This window comes from Denticeps clupeoides, chromosome 3 (assembly GCF_900700375.1).
Source record: "Denticeps clupeoides chromosome 3, fDenClu1.1, whole genome shotgun sequence".
Taxonomy (NCBI): Eukaryota; Metazoa; Chordata; class Actinopteri; order Clupeiformes; family Denticipitidae; genus Denticeps; species Denticeps clupeoides.
Genome location: NC_041709.1, coordinates 35,222,373 through 35,245,220, shown reverse-complemented (window position 1 = coordinate 35,245,220; position 22,848 = coordinate 35,222,373). Strand labels below are relative to the sequence as shown.

Below are 22,848 nucleotides of genomic sequence, written 5' to 3'. Positions count from 1 at the left end.
GAGTGTGTAAAGCAGCAAAGAAACTAGAATATAAAACATGTTTTCAGTTATTTCACCTTTTTTTGTTAAGTACAGAACTCCTCATAGTTTTGATGCCTTCAGTGAGAATCTACCAACGTAAATGGTCATGAAAATAAAGAAAACACATCGAATGTGTTTTTGAACACATTGGCCTGTACTGTATATAGCACTGCAGAACATATATTCTACATACATGTCTGCACAGGGGCAGTGGTGGCCTAGTGGTTAAGGAAGCAGCTCGAATCCCGACCCGCCAAGAGTGCCACTGAGGTGCCCACAAAAAAAGGAGAGGACACATTTCATTGTGTCACCGTGTGCTGTGCATCACAATGACAATCAGTTCACTTTCACTTAATGCACTTTTCCATTTTGCTCGCCAATATTTGCACTATTTTACTTTGCACATTTATTTATTATTCATTTCACCCGTTTAGTGCCGTCTGTCTGATTGTTGTCTACTTGGCAGTTTGTCGGTGTCACACACGTGCACTTTATATCAGTGTGTAACTTTTTCTAATCGTTCAAATGTTCCAGGTAGCACCAGGTTCCTGAGAAATGTTATTTCGTTTCACTATGTACCGTCTAACATGTATATAGCCGAAATGACAGTAAAGCTCATCTTCAACTATTCATAAAGTTGACTTTTCAAAATGGCTCTACAGTATTACGAATTTGAAAATCGGTAACTGTGTAGATATTTTAAATATAAATCCTTGGTTTTGGCTAAGCTTTTTTTTTAAAAAAAAATAACAAGCACTAAGCCTTTATAGACAATCCAACTAGTTCCAGGTTTTTGACTGCAGCGATGCAACATTGACCCTGACCATGGTGGCCACGACCACGGTCAGAATGATTTACTGAACGATTCACTGACTATGACGTCCTGGGGTTGATTCTTTCACAAAATCTTTTGTAGAGCGCTGCCATCGAGTGGCCAGATTAAGTGTTGTGGATGAAAATGGAACGGAAAAGAGTATATAAAATTCTAATTGTGTTAATATATAGTCTACATACCTGTGAACACATGTTTTTATTACATGTTTTATTTTATTTAATTCTTAGGGGTGTTAGAATATATAAATAAAGCAATATATCACAATATTTTCACATCAAATACTGATATTTTTGTATACAAATTCAGTCTAAAATTCCATTTGAGTTATGTTGTTTTGGCTGAATTGTTAATGTAATATGAACCCAATAGATCGTATACAGCATCTGGTACATCAGCTCTGTTTTTACAGTTTCAGCAAACTGTACAATATTATAATATGTACAGTATCACAAAATATCATGATATAATCGTATCATGAGCCATGCAAAGTGATTGTCATTGTGATACACAGCACTGCACATGGTGAAACGTGTCCTCTGCATTTAACCATCACCCTTGGTGAGCAGTGGGGCTAAATGATTTATCAAATTTGAACCGAAATCGCGATTTTAATAAATTTTAATAAATTTTTGCAAGCCCAGACCCGACTCCATCGATAAATGTCAGGGATGCTGTGCAGATGTGCTAGGTTGGCTGGAGCATTGGTGACCCCCTGTGGCACACGCTCGTCCAGAGCGACTTACATAAGTGCTTTAAATATCCATCAGTGAAATCCCTTGTTTGCTTCACTAGGACCCAAAATATAGATACCGTTCGCTTAACATCTCAGAACCCAACCGTGTGACCCCTTCCGTGTTTTTGTAGGCCATCATTGGCATTTTGAATCTGACGCAGCAGTGGAGCGGTGTGTAAGATTTTGGGAAGGTTGAAAACAAATCGTTCTGGATCAGCTTGAGAGGTCGTGTAGCGTGAAGAGGAAGACCAGCCAGGAGCGAGCTACAGTAGCCTAGTTTGGAGGTGAACAGAGATTGGACGAGTATCTGAGTAACCGGTGTTGGTAGAAATGGACCAATCCTCCTTTTGTTGTAGAAAAGGACTTCGAGATCAACGAGAGAGATTGCGAATGTGAGACGAGTAGGAGAGAGGAATTGTCCATGGTTACCCCAAGGCTGCGTGCAGTGGTTGAAGGACAAGAGTGGAGAATTGTCCAGGGGGGAGGACTCGGCAAGGATGAATAGCAGTTCAGTTTTACTGGGGTTGAGCTTCAAATGATATGGTGCCATCAAGGATGAGATGTCAGACAGGCAAGCAGTGATTTTGGTGGACACGTTTACATCTGATGGTGGACCGTCATTCTATCATATTTACTTTACCTTTATCGAGTATGTTTACGTTTATGTGATTTAAGGTACGATGCAAGCGCAAAGTTCATCCCACACTGTTCACAACGATAGGGTTTCTCTCCAGTGTGTATCACCTGGTGTGTTTTAAGACCAGATAATTGTGAAAAACACCTTCCACAGTGGACACATCGATATGGCTTCTGTCCGGTATGCTTTCTCTGGTGAGCTTTAAGATTTGACAGTTGTGAAAAACTCCTCCCACAATCTGCACACTTGTACGGTTTCTCCCCAGTATGTGTCCTCTGGTGTATCTGAAGGTGTGTTGTTCGTGAAAAGTTCATTCCACACTGCTCACACTGATAAGGTTTCTCTCCAGTGTGTATTCTCCGATGTTTATTAAGACTTGACGATTGTGAAAATTTCCTCCCGCACTGTTCACACTGATAAGGTTTCTCTCCAGTATGTGTTACCTGGTGTGTTTTAAGACCAGATGACTGTGAAAAACACCTGCCACACTGGACACAGCAGTAGGGTTTCTCTCCAGTATGCACCCTCTGATGCGTCTTAAGGTGTGTTGTTCTTGAAAATTTCATCTCACATTGTTCACAGTGGTAGGGTTTCTCTCCAGTGTGTATGGCCAGGTGTTTTCCAAGACTTGAAGACTGTGAAAAACACATGCCACAATGGATACACTGATATGGCTTCTGTCCAGTATGCTTCCTCTGGTGAGCTTTAAGATTTGACAGTTGTGAAAAACTCTTTGCACACTGGTCACACTGGTACGGTTTCTCTCCAGTATGCACATGCTGATGGGTTTTAAGTTCACCTAATGATGCAAAACTTTTAGTGCAAATAATGCAGATGTAGGGCTTCTCTCCAGTGTGCTTTCTCTGGTGTCTTCTGAGATTCGATGCTTGTGAAAAACTCATTGTACACTGGTCACACTGGTAGGGCTTCTCACCAGTATGTGTCCTCTCGTGTGCTTTTAGAGAAGCAACTTGTGAAAAACAAACTCCACAATGCTCACACTTGTACGGCTTCTCGCCAGAATGTGTCCTCTGGTGTGTTTTAAGCTGTGATGCATGTGAAAAACGCATCTCACACTGTCCACATGGGTAGGGCTTCTCTCCAGTATGGATCCTCTTGTGTGTTTTAAGGCTTGATGCGAATGAAAAATGCATCCCACATTCATCACAATGGTAGGGCTTTTTTCCATTACGCGTTCTCTGCTGTGTTTCAAGGTCACCACACTTGCGTCTTTTTTCAGTTACTTTCTTTTGTCTTCGCTCAGTGAATTGGTTTACACATTCTGCAAGAAAAAAACATTTAAAGCATTAATATTTTTACTTCATTTACATTTACAGCATTTATCAGACGCCCTTATTCACTCACCTGCAGAAATGACATAATCCATGTCCCGGGTCTCATCATTTGTGTCTGGTTCAGAACAGTCCAGGACTGTAATGATATCTGAGATGAACATGAGATCATTTTGTGAGGAATTCTGATCCACATTCCTCAAATTAGTCGATGGTGACAGACTGGGATTCATCCTGGGATTCTTGATATGAAAGAAATCTGGTTTCAGTTATTGAATAAATATCTCAACAGCTGCAATATTTATTAATGATTGTTTTGTACTGGACACACACCAAAGGGCTTTACTCAAACTTACTGAAAAACATAAATAAATGAATGGCATTAAAAAAAGAAGAAGAAGATGGGACCCTGGTTCCTGTACTCAGTTCAGGGACCTTTCAGTGCAGGACTGGAGCTTTATTAGGCCAATAAGAAACCGCGTCGTGTGACTTGGCGTGAATGGTACCAGATTCTGAACTGGTATTCGCTGATACTAATACGTTATTAGAACTATTTCCCCTATTAGCTTTAAATTAGGTTAAAGCAGAAACTATTCTGTCTCGTCACAGCCAGGAAAAGCTCCTCAAATTCGCCCCCCACAACAGAACAGCAGGAGGAGACGGACTCACGACATATGAACTCGTATCAGGCAGCAGGGTCCAGAGTAGGTTCAGTCAGGACGTATCTCGGATTCTCCTCTTCAGATGAATTGTCCGTAATTTAATCCGTAATGTTATATTCGCCAACCTCGCCTTGTCCAAACAGAAACACGATTTGATGAAAGGAGCGACCGGAAGTCGGTGTCACGTGACACGGGAGATTTCTGGACCGCTGGTGAGGACTTTTGCGTCTCAAAATCAAAATAAATAAATCTAACATCCAGAACCCATATACATTTTATAATGTGTGTTAATATATTACATTGCCATTGTAACGTTTGAATATAAAAGTACGTTTCATAGCAACTTCTTATGGCAAAAGCTGGTATCTGAAAACACTTGTAAACGCAACTTCCCTGGAGAGGTGAACACGTCACTGGCCGTTAAAAGGAGGGCGGGGTTAGAATGTAGAGGGCGGGGCTAGAAGGTAGGCTGGGAATATGTGTAAGAAGGAGGGCGGGGTTAGATGGTAGGCTGGGAATATGTGTAAGAAGGAGGGCGGGGTTATAAGGTAGGCTGGGATGGTGTGTTAGAAGGAGGGCGGGGTTAGATGGTAGGCTGGGATGGTGTGTGGTGATGTGGTTCGCTGTGATTTCTAAATTGCCGTCTCTTATAATAACTTTTTTGACATGTACAGAAATGCTGTAATCATAAGATTGCTGTCTTTGAACCATGATTATTGCTGAATTTACAATTTTATGCATATTTATATCCCTGGTCGGTCGTGTGTTGGCCCTCATGGAAGGACTATAACCAGCGGCAGTTTAAAAATAAAAGCGGCTCTTTGTTTATTGCAGCATTGACCTCCCCAGTGTTATTAGATAAAAATGGTGGTCGTGCCGGTGCCGGTACAGATCTTTATTAGGAACACTTGTGACAGTATTACTGATAACATGTATAACATGGTTGGTCTGTAACAGGTATGTGCAAGTCACCAACGAACCAGTCTAAAAGTGAACTGATTCAATGAACAAAGCGATTTGAATCACTACATACATGAGCGGAAGTTTCCAAGAAACAAGTGTAATGGATTTGAGTGTTAGCCTCTGTAAGAGTTTGGTAATGAACTGCCATCATTATTTTAATCAGAATTGTTATAAGTAACTAAAAATAACCATTCCACTACCACACCAGTAAGATTATGCCAATGTCTGTCAGTTGGTTGCCTGGGAGACAATTGCTCAATCTTGCGGCATTAAACTACAAGACACTTGAGCAAGACATACATTTTGGTGTATATACAAGTATATCGAACTTATGTTCAAACGGGTTTCGTGTCAAACAAGCATGAGAGTTTGCCAGTGACAGTGGGGTCTTAGTGAACCAGAACTGATAACTTTGTTGATGGCAACATGAAAGAACGTTGTATGTAGCTCTGCATAAGGGCGTCTGCCAAATGCCACAAATGTGAATGTAACAGTTTAGATGTCAAGTTGTTCTAGAAATGTGCAATGTGTGACTACAGGTTATGGTCTTAAAGTGTTTTGGTTTTGTAAATGGTCACAGTTAGCAAGTTAGCCATCACTTCAGTCAGCTATCTGGATTGTAATCTGTAAAATTTACTTTGTATGTATGTAAAAGGTTACTCATCGGTCATGGGGGTTAAGATGTTCAGTGTAGTAACCTGTTACGCTGTTATGGTTTATGTGTTTCAGCCATGTCTGACCTCTGGTTGTCATGTTTAATGCTGGCCGCTGTGGGGAGCTAATTAGCTGTTAGCCATTGCATGCTAACAGTTGCCTTAATGTTAATGGTGCAGCAGCAGAGTTAGTGTTAATATGTTAAATGTGTTATTTGGTTGTTGTGAGTGCCATATATGATTTTTGCTGCCAGGTTGCCAGACATGATGTCCCAGATGTGCTCAGTTGGATTCAGATCTGGGGAACAGGTGGGAAAGTAATTTACATTTTACATTTAAGGCATTTGGCAGACGCCTTTATCCAGAGCGACTTACAACGTTCTTCCATGTTACCATCGATGAAGTGATCCATTCTGGTTCACTAGGACCCCAAACTAGGAATACAATCTTTTTATTCGCTCTGCTGTAATTTCTATACATAAGTCAGACAATAAGAAGGTTACAAGTTCATGTAAATATTCTCTAAAGAGGAAGGTCTTGAGCTGCCGTGTGAAGGTGCTCAGTGACTGAGCTGGAAGTTCATTCCACCACTGAGGGGCCAAGATGGAGAAGAGTCTAGATGAATGTCTTCCTTTTACTTTCAGAGATGGAGGGACTAGGCCAGCAGTACTGGAGGCTCGGAGTAAACGAGGTGCAGTGCGAGGTGTAATAAGGGCTGTGAGGTAGGATGGTGCTACTCCATGTTTGGCTTTGTAGGCCAGCATCAGTATTTTGAACCTGATGCGTGCAGCTACTGGGAGCCAGTGGAGGGAACGTAGCAGAAGGGTGGTGTGGGAGAACTTGGGAAGGTTGAAGATCAGTCGTGCTGCTGCATTTTGTATTAGTTGTAGAGGTTGGATGGTGCATATAGGTAGACCAGCTAGAAGTGAAAGTGAAGTGATTGTCACATGTGATACACAGCAGCCCAGCACACGGTGCACACTGCATTTAACCATCACCCTGAGTGAGCAGTGGGCAGCCATGACAGGCACCCAGGGAGCAGTGTGTGGGGATGGTGCTTTGCTCAGTGGCACCTCAATGGAAACCTTGGCGGGATTCGAACCGGCAACCTTCTGATTATGGGTTCGCTTCCTTAACCACTAGGCCACCACTGCCCCCAGAAGGGAGTTACAGTAATCCAGTTGTGAGATTACTAAGGACTGAAACAGTATCTGGGTGGCCTGTGTTGATAATGATGGATTCGTCTGATATTGTAGAGAATAAATCTACAGAAGCGAGAAAAGATATCTGATGTGAGTCGAGAAGGAGAGTATTGTTACTCCAAGGTTGCAGGCTGTTGTAGAAGGAGAGAGCTGTGAGTTGTCCAGGTGAATAGCAAGATCCTGATGTGGTGAAGAATCTGCTGTAATGGATATTAGTTCAGATTGAGGTCATGAGCTGCCATCAAAGATGAGAAGTCAGTTAAGACATGCAGAGATTTTGGGAGCAGAATGTAGATCTGTGGGAGGAAAAGAGAAGATGAGTTGTGTGTCGTCTGCATTGCAGTGGTAGGATAAGGAAATTACCTCACCAAGTGATTTTGTGTAGAGGGAGAAAAGGAAGAGGACCTAGTACTGATCCTTGAGGGACACCAGTGGAAAGTCTACATGAGGCAGAGGTGCCAGTCCATAGCATCAATGCCTTCGTCTTGCAGGAACTGCTGATACACTCCTGCCTCATGAGGTCTCATGGTAGTGCCTCCATGCTCTGGACACAACACTGACAAACACAGCAAAATCAGTGTTGCTTCCTACATGGACAGTTTGGTGTTTACCGAGGTGTGATTAACTTGAAGCTACACTGAGCTGTTTAAGTGTTCCCTTTATTTTTTGAGCAGTATAGTAAATACGTGAATAATAATCATATAAGAATAAATTGTACATTTATACATGTATTATTATACAAGTACATTTAAACAAATACAGAGATTGCTCTTCTCTCAGTTTTACTTGAATCCAGTATGTTTACGTTTATGTAATTTTAGGTACGATGCGAGTGTGAAGTTCATCCCACACTGTTCACAACGATAGGGTTTCTCTCCAGTGTGTAACACCTGGTGTGTTTTAAGACTAGATAATTGTGAAAAACACCTTCCACACTGGACACATCGATAAGGCTTCTCTCCAGTATGCTTTCTCTGGTGAGCTTTAAGATTTGACAGTTGTGAAAAATTCCTCCCACACTCTGTACACTTGTGCGGTTTCTCTCCAGTATGCACATGCTGGTGGGTTTTAAGTTCACCTAATGTTGCAAAACTTTTAGTGCAAATAATGCAGGTGTAGGGCTTCTCTCCAGTGTGCTTTCTCTGGTGAGCTTTAAGATTTGACAGTTGTGAAAAACTCCTCCCACAATCTGCACACTTGTATGGTTTCTCCCCAGTATGTGTCCTCTGGTGTATCTGAAGGTCTGTTGCTCGTGAAAAGTTCATCCCACACTGCTCACACTGATAAGGTTTCTCTCCAGTGTGTATTCTCCGATGTTTATGAAGACTTGACGATTGTGAAAATTTCCTCCCGCACTGTTCACACTGATAAGGTTTCTCTCCAGTGTGTGTTACCTGGTGTGTTTTAAGACCAGATGCCTGTGAAAAACACCTGCCACACTGGACACAGCAGTAGGGTTTCTCTCCAGTATGCACCCTCCGGTGCCTCTTAAGGTGTGTTGTTCTTGAAAATTTCATCTCACAATGTTCACAGTGGTAGGGTTTCTCTCCAGTGTGTATGGCCAGGTGTTTTCCAAGACTTGAAGACTGAGAAAAACACATGCCACAATGGATACACTGATATGGCTTCTGTCCAGTATGCTTCCTCTGGTGAGCATTAAGATTTGACAGTTGTGAAAAACTCTTTGCACACTGGTCACACTGGTACGGTTTCTCTCCAGTATGCACATGCTGATGGGTTTTAAGTTCACCTAATGATGCAAAACTTTTAGTACAAATAAAGCAGATGTAGGGCTTCTCTCCAGTGTGCTTTCTCTGGTGTCTACTGAAATTTGATGCTCGTGAAAAACTCATTGTACACTGGTCACACTGGTAGGGCTTCTCACCAGTATGTGTCCTCTCGTGTGCTTTTAGAGAGGCAAATTTTGAAAAACACACTCCACAATGCTCACACTGGTAGGGCTTCTCGCCAGAATGTGTCCTCTGGTGTGTTTTAAGCTGTGATGCATGTGAAAAACGCATCTCACACTGTCCACATGGGTAGGGCTTGTCTCCAGTATGGATCCTCTTGTGTGTTTTAAGGCTTGATGCGTATGGAAAATGCATCCCACATTCATCACAATGGTAGGGCTTTTTTCCATTACCCGTTCTCTGCTGTGTTTCAAGGTCACCACACTTGCGTCTTTTTGCAGTTACTTTCTTATGTCTTCGCTCAGTGAATTGGTTTACACATTCTGCAAGAAAAAAACATTTAATGCATTAGTATTTAGTCTGAAGCACTGTATTACAGTCTATTGGGCATTAAGATAACTAGTTACAATCTGATTACTGAGATTATGTTTCTTATGTGTTTATTTTTTTAACTGATGACTACTTTTATTAACGTGAAGTATTATTTTGGTTGAACTACAATGTTAGAGTCACTTTGCTTCGCTCACCTGAAGAAATGACATAATCCATGTCCCGGGTCTCATCATTTGTGTCTGGTTCAGAACAGTCCAGGACTGTAATGATATCTGAGATCAACATGAGATCATTTTGTGAGGAATTCTGATCTGCATTCCTCAAATTAGTTGATGGTGACAGACTGGGATTCATCCTGGGATTCTTGATATGAAAGAAATCTGGTTTCAGTTATTGAATAAATATCTCAACAGCTGCAATATTTATTAATGATTGTTTTGTACTGGACACACACCAAAGGGCTTTACTCAAACTTACTGAAAAACATAAATAAATGAATGGCATTAAAAAAAAGAAGAAGATGGGACCCTGGTTTCTGTACTCAGTTCAGGGACCTTTCAGTGCAGGACTGGAGCTTTATTAGCCCAATAAGAAACCGCGTCGTGTGACTTGGCGTGAATGGTACCAGATTCTGAACTGGTATTCGCTGATACTAATACGTTATTAGAACTATTCCCCCTATTAGCTTTAAATTAGGTTAAAGCAGAAACTATTTTGTCTCGTCACAGCCAGGAAAAGCTCCTCAAATTCGCCCCCCACAACAGAACAGCAGGAGGAGACGGACTCACGACATATGAACTCGTATCAGGCAGCAGGGTCCAGAGTAGGTTCAGTCAGGACGGATCTCGGATTCTCCTCTTCAGATGAATTGTCCGTAATTTAATCCGTAATGTTATATTCGCCAACCTCGCCTTGTCCAAACAGAAACACGATTTGATGAAAGGAGCGACCGGAAGTCGGCGTCACGTGACACGGGAGATTTCTGGACCGCTGGTGTGTCTCAAAATCAAAATGAAAGAAATCTAACATCCAGGACCCATATACATTTTATAATGTGTGTTAATATATTACAATGGCATTGTAACGTTTGAATATAAAAGTACGTTTCATAGTAACTTCTTATGGCAAAAGCCGGTATCTGAAAACACTTGTAAACGCAACTTCCCTGGAGATGTGAACACGTCACTGGCCGTTAAAAGGAGGGCGGGGTTAGAATGTAGAGGGCGGGGCTAGAAGGTAGGCTGGAAATATGTGTTAGGAGGGCGGAGTTAGAAGGTAGGCTGGGAATATGTGTTAGGAGGGCGGAGTTAGAAGGTAGGCTGGGAATATGTGTTAGAAGGAGGGCGGGGTTAGATGGTAGGCTGGGATGGTGTGTGGTGATGTGATTCGCTGTGATTTCTAAATTGCTGTCTCTTATAATAACTTTTTTGACATGTACAGAAATGCTGTAATCATAAGATTGCTGTCTTTGCACCATGATTATTGCTGAATTTACAATTTTATTCATATTTATATCCCTGGTCGGTCGTGTGTTGGCCCTCATGGAAGGACTATAACCAGCGGCAGTTTAAAAATAAAAGCGGCTCTTTGTTTATTGCAGCATTGACCTCCCCAGTGTTATTGAATAAAAATGGTGGTCGTGCCGGTGCCGGTACAGATCTTTATTAGGAACACTTGTGACAGTATTACTGATAACATGTATAACATGGTTGGTCTGTAACAGGTATGTGCAAGTCACCAACGAACCAGTCTAAAAGTGAACTGATTCAATGTACAAAACTGATAACTTTGTTGATGGCACGTTGTATGAAGCTCTGCATAAGGGCGTCTGCTAAACAGCACAAATCCGAATGTAACAGCTTAAATGTCAAGTTGTTCTAGAAATGTGCAATGTGTGACTACAGGTTATGGTCTTAAAGTGTTTTGGTTTTGTAAATGGTCACAGTTAGCAAGTTAGCCATCACTTCAGTCAGCTTTCTGGATTGTAAACTGTAAAATTTAGTTTGTATGTATGTAAAAGGTTACTCATCGGTCATGGGGGTTAAGATGTTCAGTGTAGTAACCTGTTACGCTGTTATGGTTTATGTGTTTCAGCCATGTCTGACCTCTGGTTGTCATGTTTAATGCTGGGCGCTGTGGGGAGCTAATTAGCTGTTAGCCATTGCATGCTAACAGTTGCCTTAATGTTAATGGTGCAGCAGCAGAGTTAGTGTTAATATGTTAAATGTGTTATTTGGTTGTTGTGAGTGCCATATATGATTTTTGCTGCCAGGTTGCCAGACATGATGTCCCAGATGTGCTCAGTTGGATTCAGGTCTGGGGAACGTGTGGGAAAGTCATTTACATTTTACATTTAAGGCATTTGGCAGACGCCTTTATCCAGAGCGACTTACAATGTGCTTCCATGTCACCATCGATGAAGTGATCGATTCTGGTTCACTAGAACCCCAAACTAGGAATACAATCTTTTTATTCACTCTTCTATACATAAGTCAGACAAGAAGAAGGTTACGAGTTCATCTCAATATTCTTTAAAGAGGAAGGTCTTGAGCTGCCGTGTGAAAGTGCTCAGTGACTGAGCTGGAAGTTCCTTCCACCACCGAGGGGCCAAGACGGAGAAGAGTCTAGATGAGTGTCTTCCTTTTACCTTCAGAGATGGAGGGACCAGGCGAGCAGTACTGGAGGCTCGGAGTATATGAGGTGCAGTGCGAGGTGTAATAAGGGCTGTGAGGTAGGATGGTGCTACTCCATGTTTGGCTTTGTAGGCCAGCATCAGTATTTTGAACCTGATGCGTGCAGCTACTAGGAGCCAGTGGAGGTAACGTAGCAGAGGGGCGGTATGGGAGAACTTGGGAAGGTTGAAGATCAGTCGTGCTGCTGCATTTTGTATGAGTTGTAGAGGTTGGATGAAGCTTAGAGGGAAGGGAGCTAGAAGGGAGTTACAGTAATCCAGTCGTGAGATTACTAAGGACTGAACCAGTATCTGGATGGCCTGTGTTGACAGATAAGGGCGGATTCGTCTGATATTGTAGAGAAGGAATCTACATGAGCAGGAAAGATTGCTGATGTGAGTCAAGAAGGAGAGTTGGTTGTCTATTGTTACTCCAAGGTTGCGGGCTGTTGTAGAAGGAGAGAGCTGTGAGTTGTCCAGGTGAATAGCAAGATCCTGTGGTGAAGAATCTGCTGGAATTAATATTAGTTCAGTGTGATTGAGGTCATGAGCTGCCATCAAAGATGAGAAGTCAGTCAGACATGCAGAGTTTTTGGAAGCAGAATGTAGATCTGAGGGAGGAAAAGAGAAGATGAGTTGTGTGTCGTCGGCATTGCAGTTGTAGGATAATCCATGTGAGAAAATGACCTCACCAAGTGATTTTGTGTAGAGGAAGAAAAAGAAGAGGACCTAGTACTGATCCTTGAGGGACACCAGTGGAAAGTCTACATGAGGCAGAGGTGCCAGTCCATAGCATCAATGCCTTCGTCTTGCAGGAACTGCTGATACACTCCTGCCTCATGAGGTCTCATGGTAGTGCCTCCATGCTCTGGACACAACGCTGACAAACACAGCAAAATCAGTGTTGCTTCCTACATGGACAGTTTGGTGTTTACCGAGGTGTGATTAACTTGGAGCTACACTGAGCTGTTTAAGTGGGCAGTGGTGGCCTAGCGGTTAAGGAAGCGGCCCCGTAATCAGAAGGTTGCCGGTTCTAATCCCGATCCGCCAAGGTACCACTGAGGTGCCACTGAGCAAAGCACCGTCCCCACACACTGCTCCCCGGGCGCTGGTCATGGCTGCCCACTGCTCACTCAGGGTGATGGGTTAAATGCAGAGGACAAATTTCACTGTGTGCACCGTGTGCTGTGCTGCTGTGTATCACATGTGACAATCACTTCACTTTAAGTGTTCCCTTTATTTTTTGAGCAGTATAGTAAATACGTGATTAATAATCATATAAGAATAAATTGTACATTTATACATATATTATTATACAAGTACATTTATTCTATTCTAAACAAATACAGAGATTGCTCTTCTCTCAGTTTTATTTGAATCCAGTATGTTTACGTTTATGTAATTTTAGGTACGATGCGAGTGCGAAGTTCATCCCACACTGTTCACAACGATAGGGTTTCTCTCCAGTGTGTAGGACCTGGTGTGTTTTAAGACCAGATGACTGTGAAAAACACCTTCCACAGTGGACACAGCAGTAGGGTTTCTCTCCAGTGTGTATCACCTGGTGTGTTTTAAGACTAGTTAATTGTGAAAAACACCTGCCACACTGGACACATCGATAAGGCTTCTCTCCAGTATGTCTTCTCTGGTGAGCTTTAAGATTTGACAGTTGTGAAAAATTCCTCCCACACTCTGCACACTTGTGCGGTTTCTCTCCAGTATGCACATGCTGGTGGGTTTTAAGTTCACCTAATGTTGCAAAATTTTTAGTGCAAATAATGCAGATATGGGGCTTCTCTCCAGTGTGCTTTCTCTGGTGAGCTTTAAGTGTTGAAAGTTGTGAAAAACTCCTCCCACACTCTGCACACTTGTACGGTTTCTCCCCAGTATGTCTCCTCTGGTGTATTTTAAGGTCTGTTGCTTGTGAAAAGTTCCTACCACACTGCTCACACTGATAAGGTTTCTCTCCGGTGTGTATTCTCCGGTGTTTATAAAGACTTGACGTATGTGAAAATTTCCTCCCGCACTGTTCACACTGATAAGGTTTCTCTCCAGTGTGTGTTACCTGGTGTGTTTTAAGACCAGATGGTTGTGAAAAACACCTGCCACACTGGACACAGCAGTAGGGTTTCTCTCCAGTATGCACCCTCTGGTGCGTCTTAAGGTGTGTTGTTCTTGAAAATTTCATCTCACAATGTTCACAGTGGTAGGGTTTCTCTCCAGTGTGTATGGCCAGGTGTTTTCCAAGACTTGAAGACCGTGAAAAACACATGCCACAATGGATACACTGATATGGCTTCTCTCCAGTATGTCTCCTCTGGTGAGAAATAAGATTTGACAGTTGTGTAAAACTCTTTCCACACTGGTCACACTGGTACGGTTTCTCTCCAGTATGCACATGCTGATGGGTTTTAAGTTCACCTAATGATGCAAAACATTTAGTACAAATAAAGCAGATGTAGGGCTTCTCTCCAGTGTGCTTTCTCTGGTGTCTACTGAAACTTGATGCTCGTGAAAAACTCATTGTACACTGGTCACACTGGTAGGGCTTCTCGCCAGTATGTGTCCTCTCGTGTGCTTTTAGAGATGCAACTTGTGAAAAACACACTCCACAATGCTCACACTTGTATGGCTTCTCGCCAGAATGTGTCCTCTGGTGTGTTTTAAGCTGTGATGCTTGTGAAAAACGCATCTCACACTGTTCACATGGGTAGGGCTTCTCTCCAGTATGGATCCTCTTGTGTGTTTTAAGGCTTGATGCGTATGGAAAATGCATCCCACATTCATCACAATGGTAGGGCTTTTTTCCATTACGCGTTCTCTGCTGTGTTTCAAGGTCACCACACTTGCGTCTTTTTGCAGTTACTTTCTTATGTCTTCGCTCAGTGAATTGGTTTACATATTCTGCAAGAAAAAGAAATTCATGCATTAGTATTTAGACAGAAGTAGGGCTGTGTAATATGGACAAAATAATCATATTGCGTTTTTTTAACGAATATTGCGATTGTGATTTTATTTGCAATTTTGGCAACTGTTTTTGTTTTTTCAAATAAGCTACATACATACATTCTAAATGTATTCAGTGCACAACAAGTGCATAACAAATTTTCACAATGAAATAACATATTAAACTTAATACTAACCAAAACTGTAGAAACATTGTCCTTAAAACAGACAACATAAAATAAATTAAGATTAACTAACCTCAACTCTAGTTAATAACATAGTGTACACAGTAGTGCTAACTGCTTGATAAACAAAACTGTAATAAATTGTCTAAAAAACACATGAAAAAAAATAAAGATTAACTAACCTCAATTCCAGTCAGAACAATAAATAGAAACTAATATAAATCAAAACCAGAAAACAGATTGTTCTCGTAAAGGTTTTTTGCAAGAAAAAGCATGTCCACCATTTCTAGTTTTAAGCATGAACAGTGACAGACTATATTAGTTCAATTGTCTGTCCCCGTTCAGCTTTGTCGTGCAATCTGATTGGTTAACATCTTTCTCCCGCTTTTCTCTTAGCTGTAATTGCCCGGTGCGCTGCTCTGATTGGTTAACATATTAAAATCATGCGCACAAGAACGTATTCTGAATAAATAAATTAATGGATAAAATCGCAGCCATAAGCGGTTTAGAAATCGCATGTGCCTAAATCGCGATTTTTTTGCCGATTAATTGCACAGCACTAGTCTGAAGCACTGTATAACAGTCTATTGGTCATTAGGAGAACTAGTTATAATCTGATTACTGAGATTATGTGTGTTATCCAATTCTTTTTTGGTTTATTTTTTTAGCTGATGACTACATTTATTAACGTGAAGTATGATTTTGGTTGAACTACAATGTTAGAGTCACTTTGCGCCGCTCACCTGCAGAAATGACATAATCCATGTCCCTGGTCTCACCATTTGTGTCTGGTTCAGAACAGTCCAGGACTGTAATGATATCTGAGATCAACATGAGATCATTTTGTGAGGAATTCTGATCCGCATTCCTCAAATTAGTCGATGGTGACAGACTGGGATTCATCCTGGGATTCTTGATATGAAAGAAATCTGGTTTCAGTTATTGAATAAATATCTCAATATTGTTTTGTACTGGACACACACCAAAGGGCTTTACTCAAACTTACTGAAAAAGATAAATAAATGAATGGCATAAAAAATAAAAATAAAAAAAAGAAGAAGATGGGACCCTGGTTCCTGTACTCAGTTCAGGGACCTTTCAGTGCAGGACTGGAGCTTTATTAGCCCAATAAGAAACCGCGTCGTGTGACTTGGCGTGAATGGTACCAGATTCTGAACTGGTATTCGCTGATACTAATACGTTATTAGAACTATTTCCCCTATTAGCTTTAAATTAGGTTAAAGCAGAAACTATTCTGTCTCGTCACAGCCAGGAAAAGCTCCTCAAATTCGCCCCCCACAACAGAACAGCAGGAGGAGACGGACTCACGACATATGAACTCGTATCAGGCAGCAGGGTCCAGGTTCAGTCAGGACGGATCTCGGATTCTCCTCTTCAGATGAATTGTCCGTAATTTAATCCGTAATGTTATATTCGCCAACCTCGCCTTGTCCAAACAGAAACACGATTTGATGAAAGGAGCGACCGGAAGTCGGCATCACGTGACACGGGAGATTTCTGGACCGCTGGTGAGGACTTTTGCGTCTCAAAATCAAAATAAATAAATCTAACATCCAGAACCCATATACATTTTATAATGTGTGTTAATATATTACATTGGCATTGTAACGGTCGAATATAAAAGTACGTTTCATAGTAACTTCTTATGCCAAAAGCCTGAATCTGTAAACACCTGAATACGCAACTTCCTTGGAGATGTGAACACGTCACTGGCCGTTAGAAAGAGGGCGGGGTTAGAATGTAGAGGGCGGGGCTAAAAGGTAGGCTGGGAAAATGTGTTAGAAGGAGGTCGGGGTTAGAAGGTAGGCTGGGAATATGTGTTAGAAGGAGGGCGGGGTTAGATGGTAGGCTGGGAATATGTGTTAGAAGGGGGCGGGGTTAGATGGTATGCTGGGAATATGTGTTAGAAGGAGGGCGGGGTTAGATGGTAGGCTGGTAATATGTGTTAGGAGGTCGGGGTTAGATGGTAGGCTGGGAATATGTGTTAGAAGGAGGGCGGGGTTAGATGGTAGGCTGGGAATATTTGTTAGAAGGAGGGCGGGGTTAGAAGGTAGGCTGGGAATATGTGTAAGAAGGAAGGCGGGGTTAGATGGTAGGCTGGGAATATGTGTTAGAAGGAGGGCGGGGTTAGATGGTAGGCTGGGAATATTTGTTAGAAGGAGGGCGGGGTTAGATGGTAGGCTGGGAATATGTGTTAGAAGGAGGGCGGGGTTAGATGGTAGGCTGGGAATATTTGTTAAAAGGAGGGCGGGGTTAGATGGTAGGCTGGGATGGTGTGTGGTGATGTGATTCGCAGTGATTTCTAAATTGCCGTCTCTTATAATAACTTTTTTGACATGTACAGAAATGCTGTAATCATAAGATTGATGTCTTTGCACCATGATTATTGTGGAATTTACAATTTTATGCATATTTATATCCCTGGTCGGTCGTGTGTTGGCCCTCATGGAAGGACTATAACCAGCAGCAGTTTAAAAATAAAAGCGGCTTTTTGTTCATTGCAGCATTGACCTCCCCAGTGTTATTAGATAAAGATCTGTACCGGTGCCGATCTTTATTGGCAACACTTGTGACAGTATTACTGATAACATGTATAACATGGTTGGTCTGTAACAGGTATGTGCAAGTCACCAACGAACCAGTCTAAAAGTGAACTGATTCAATGAACAAAGCGATTTGAATCACTACATACATGAGCGGAAGTTTCCAAGAAACAAGTGTAATGGATTTGGGTGTTAGCCTCTGTAAGAGTTTGGTAATGAACTGCCATCATTATTTTAATCAGAATTATTTTGTTGATGGTAACATGAAAGCACGTTGTATGTAGCTCTGCATAAGGGCGTCTGCCAAATGCCACAAATGTGAATGTAACAGTTTAGATGTCAAGTTGTTCTAGAAATGTGCAATGTGTGACTACAGGTTATGGTCTTAAAGTGTTTTGGTTTTGTAAATGGTCACAGTTAGCAAGTTAGCCATCACTTCAGTCAGCTATCTGGATTGTAAACTGTAAAATTTAGTTTGTATGTATGTAAAAGGTTACTCATCGGTCATGGGGGTTAAGATGTTCAGTGTAGTAACCTGTTACGCTGTTATGGTTTATGTGTTTCAGCCATGTCTGACCTCTGGTTGTCATGTTTAATGCTGGGCGCTGTGGGGAGCTAATTAGCTGTTAGCTGTTTGCATGCTAACAGTTACCTTAATGTTAATGGTGCAGCAGAGTTAGTGTTAATATGTAAAATGCCAGGTTTCCAGACATGATGTCCCATAGTTGCTCATTTGGATTCAGGTCTGGGGAACGGGTGGGCCAGTTCATAGCATCAATGCCTTCGTCTTGTAGGAACTGCTGATACACTCCAGCCTCATGAGGTCTCATGGTAGCGCCTCATGCTCTGGACACTACGCTGGCAGACACAGCAAACCTTCTTGCCACAGGTCACATTGATGTGCCATCCTGGATGAGCTGCTTGCGTGGGTTCTAGACTCCGTCTCAGGCTACCACTAGAGTGAAAACACCACCAGCATTCAAAAGCGACCAAAACATCAGCCAGAAAGCACAGGAAGTGAGAAGTGGTCTATGGTCACCACCTGCAGGACCACGCCTTTAAATTTCCATTTACAGCATTTATCAGGTGCCCTTATCCAGAGCGAATTACAATCAGTAGTTACAGGGACAGTCCCCCTGGGGCAACTTAGGGTTAAATGTCTTGCTCAGGGACACAATGGTAGTAAGTGGGATTTGAACCCGGGTCTTCTGGTGTTACCCACTAGGCTACTACCACCTTTATTGGGGACGTCTAGCTAATTGCCTAGAATTTCCACCTGATGTCTATTCCATTTGTACAACAGCATGTGAAATTGTCACATCAATGTTGCTTCCAAAGTGGACAGTTTGATTTTTACAGAAGCGTGATTGACTTGAAGTTACACTGTGTTGTTTAAGTGTTCCCTTAATTTTTTTTAGTAGTATAGTAAATATGTGATTAATAATCATATAAGAATAAACTGTACATTACAACTGTACAAACTGTACACTTGTATCATTATACAAGTACATTTTATTCTATTCTAAACAAATACAGAGATTGCTCTTCTCTCAGTTTTACTTGAATCCAGTATGTTTACGTTTATGTAATTTTAGGTACGATGCGAGTGTGAAGTTCATCCCACACTGTTCACAACGATAGGGTTTCTCTCCAGTGTGTAGTACCTGGTGTGTTTTAAGACTAGATAATTGTGAAAAACACCTGCCACACTGGACACATCGATAAGGCTTCTGTCCAGTATGCTTTCTCTGGTGAGCTTTAAGATTTGACAGTTGTGAAAAACTCTTTGCACACTGGTCACACTGGTACGGTTTCTCTCCAGTATGTACATGCTGATGGGTTTTGAGTTCACCTGATGATGCAAAACATTTAGTGCAAATAATGCAGATGTAGGGCTTCTCTCCAGTGTGCTTTCTCTGGTGTCTTTTAAGATTTGATACTTGAGAAAAACTCATTCCACACTGGTCACACTGGTAGGGCTTCTCACCAGTATGTATCCTCTCGTGTTCCTTAAGGGAAGCTACTCGTGAAAAACACACCTCACAATGCTCACACTTGTACGGCTTCTCACCAGTATGCTTCCTCTGGTGTGATTTAAGCTGTGATGCTTGTGAAAAACGCATCTCACACTGTTGACACGGGTAGGGCTTCTCTCCAGTATGGATCCTCTTGTGGGATTTAAGGGTTGTTGACTGCGTAAATCTCTTCAAACACTGATCACATTGGAAGGGCCTCTCACCAGTATGAATCAATATATGTCTGTTAAGGTGTGCTTTAAGCGAAAAACTCATCCCACATTCTTTGCAGTTGTAGGGTTTCTCGCCCGTGTGTATCCTCTGGTGTAACTTAAGACTACATGATCGTGAAAAACACTTGTTGCACTGTTCACACTGGTACGGTTTCTCCCCAGTATGCACCCTCTGGTGCATCTTAAGGTGTGTCGTTCGTGAAAACTTCATACCACACTGTTCACAGTGGTAGGGTTTCTCTCCAGTGTGTATTACCCGGTGTTTTCTAAGACTTGACGAGTGTGAAAAACACATGCCACAATGGATACACTGATATGGCTTCTCTCCAGTATGCTTTCTCTGGTGACCTTGAAGAATTGACAGTTGTGAAAAACTCCTCCCACACTCTACACACTGGTACGGTTTCTCTCCAGTATGCACATGCTGATGTATTTTAAGTTCACCCGATGATGCGAAACGTTTAGTACAAATAACGCAGATGTAGGGCTTCTCTCCAGTGTGCCTCCTCTGGTGTCTTTTGAAATTTGATGCTTGTGAAAAAGTCTTTGCACACTGGTCACACTGGTACGGTTTTTCTCCACTATGCACATGCTGATGGGTTTTAAGTTCACCTGATGATGCAAATAATTTTTTACAAATATTGCAGATGTAGGGCTTCTCTCCAGTGTGCCTTCTCTGGTGTCTTTTGAAATTTGATGCTTGTGAAAAACTCTTTGCACACTGGTCACACTGGTACGGTTTTCTCTCCACTATGCACATGCTGATGGGTTTTAAGTTCACCTAATGATGCAAAACTTTTAGTGCAAATAATGCAGATGTAGGGCTTCTCTCCAGTGTGCTTTCTCTGGTGTCTTCTGAGATTTGATGCTTGTGAAAAACTCATTGTACACTGGTCACACTGGTAGGGCTTCTCACCAGTATGTGTCCTCTCGTGTGCTTTTAGAGATGCAACTTGTGAAAAACACACTCCACAATGCTCACACTTGTACGGCCTCTCGCCAGAATGTGTCCTCTGGTGTGTTTTAAGCTGTGATGCTTGTGAAAAACGCATCTCACACTGTTCACATGGGTAGGGCTTCTCTCCAGTATGGATCCTCTTGTGTGTTTTAAACATTGCTGCATGTGAAAAACGCATCCCACATTCATCACAATGGTAGGGCTTTTTTCCATTACGTGTTCTCTGCTGTGTTTCAAGGTCACCACACTTGCGTCTTTTTTCAGTTACTTTCTTTCGTCTTCGCTCAGTGAATTGGGTTCCGTTTTCTGCAAGAACAAAAAACATTTGACAGCATTAGAATATAATCTGAAGCACTGTATCACAGTATGGTAGGCAACAGGAGAACAGCTTGAAAGCTGCACTAACCGCAACACATAGTAACACAATAATTTCCACTCATTCCTTTCTTGCTTTATCTCTATATTATGTACAGACTTTCAAAACTATTGTTTTGTTGCACGTTTTTGTGTTATGCATTGTATCCTGGTTTGGGTCTGCGAAACACATGCCTCTACATTGTCCAATCAATACATACTCACTACAAATGTAATAATAAAGATTTAGTCAATTTGAGCGTATTAGCTGATTTTAATCCATTGGATGATTGAATGTTTGAATGACTTGATTTACATTAAAAATAATATTGAACTACAATGTTAGAGTCACTTTGCTTCGCTCACCTGAAGAAATGACATAATCCATGTCCCGGTTCTCACCATTTGTGTCTGGTTCAGAACAGTCCAGGACTGTACTGATATCTGAGATCAACATGAGATCATTTTGTGAGGAATTCTGATCCACATTCCTCAAATTAGTCGATGGTGACAGACTGGGATCCATCCTGGGATTCTTGATATGAAAGAAATCTGGTTTCAGTTATTGAATAAATATCTCAACAGCTGCAATATTTATTAATGATTGTTTTGTACTGGACACACACCAAAGGGCTTTACTCAAACTTACTGAAACAGATAAATAAATGAATGGCATTTAAAAAAAAGAAGAAGAAGATGGGACCTTATGTTCTAACTGACCTTTCAGTGCAGGACTGGAGCTTTATTAGGCCAATAAGAAACCGCGTCGTGTGACTTGGCGTGAATGGTACCAGATTCTGAACTGGTATTCGCTGATACTAATACGTTATTAGAACTATTTCCCCTATTAGCTTTAAATTAGGTTAAAGCAGAAACTATTCTGTCTCGTCACAGCCAGGAAAAGCTCCTCAAATTCGCCCCCCACAACAGAACAGCAGGAGGAGACGGACTCACGACATATGAACTCGTATCAGGCAGCAGGGTCCAGAGTAGGTTCAGTCAGGACGGATCTCGGATTCTCCTCTTCAGATGAATTGTCCGTAATTTAATCCGTAATGTAATTCGTTATATTGTCCAAAGGGAAACACGATTTGATGAAAGGAGCGACCGGAAGTCGGCGTCACGTGACACGGGACTGACGTTTTACGTCCTAAAACCGGAACGAAAAATGAAACATCATGATTAAAAAAAAAAGTAATTAGCTTTAATATATCATTTGCAATGTAACAATGAAGCGCTTTTATTTCTTTATTTTTTATTAAACTATTAAATACAATAACAAAATATGAAACAGTACTATACTAGATCTACTATAATAATCAAACTAATTGGAACAGGATTCATACAAAAGTTTTAGCCTTTGAATAATCAACAAAAAATTGATAAAAAAAAGTACATTTCAGCCTCCTTTAAAAATGTATATCAACTGAGGTTTCTTGTCATTTCTCTTTAGTGGGAAATATCCCATTGACTCGTTGGACCAGAGTTGAGGAAGCGTTTATTCTTGTCCAGGTCAGCACGGTGGTACAGGATTGTCGGAAGAGTCCTGAAATCTTCATAAGATACGATTAATAATACTCACATATGAAAAGATGGTTAAACATGATTATGTGCTGCTTAGTTAAATATAGTCGAAGATAATGAGTAAAGGACAACAGAAAATGAATAAAAATGAACACAG

The 22,848-nt window shown here is 41.5% G+C and overlaps 1 protein-coding gene and 1 pseudogene across 3 annotated transcripts; both read right to left on the bottom strand.

The window, feature by feature from the left end:
* Window positions 1–109: 109 nt before the first annotated feature.
* Window positions 110–17,102, bottom strand: LOC114785739 (zinc finger protein 271-like). Of its 3 annotated transcripts, XR_003749091.1 has the most exons (5): window positions 10,030–10,819; window positions 9,436–9,604; window positions 9,142–9,231; window positions 7,367–7,554; window positions 6,978–7,294 (listed from the first exon to the last, which is right to left on the bottom strand). XR_003749091.1 is itself a non-coding variant. In XM_028972288.1 (3 exons), the coding sequence occupies exons 2-3, from the start codon at window positions 3,749–3,751 to the stop codon at window positions 2,232–2,234; spliced, it is 1,437 nt and encodes a 478-aa protein (XP_028828121.1). In that variant the 5' UTR covers window positions 3,752–3,760; window positions 4,188–4,349; the 3' UTR covers window positions 110–2,231. The 3 variants fall into 3 exon arrangements, 2 of the variants coding, with proteins under 2 accessions (XP_028828121.1, XP_028828122.1); XM_028972288.1 differs by lacking the exons at window positions 6,978–7,294; window positions 7,367–7,554; window positions 9,142–9,231; window positions 9,436–9,604; window positions 10,030–10,819 and adding exons at window positions 110–3,508; window positions 3,592–3,760; window positions 4,188–4,349; XM_028972289.1 differs by lacking the exons at window positions 6,978–7,294; window positions 7,367–7,554; window positions 9,142–9,231; window positions 9,436–9,604; window positions 10,030–10,819 and adding exons at window positions 13,148–14,816; window positions 16,373–17,102.
* Window positions 17,103–18,748: 1,646 nt separating this feature from the next.
* On the bottom strand, window positions 18,749–22,285 carry LOC114785687 (zinc finger protein 271-like; annotated as a pseudogene).
* Between the last annotated feature and the right edge of the window lie 563 nt (window positions 22,286–22,848).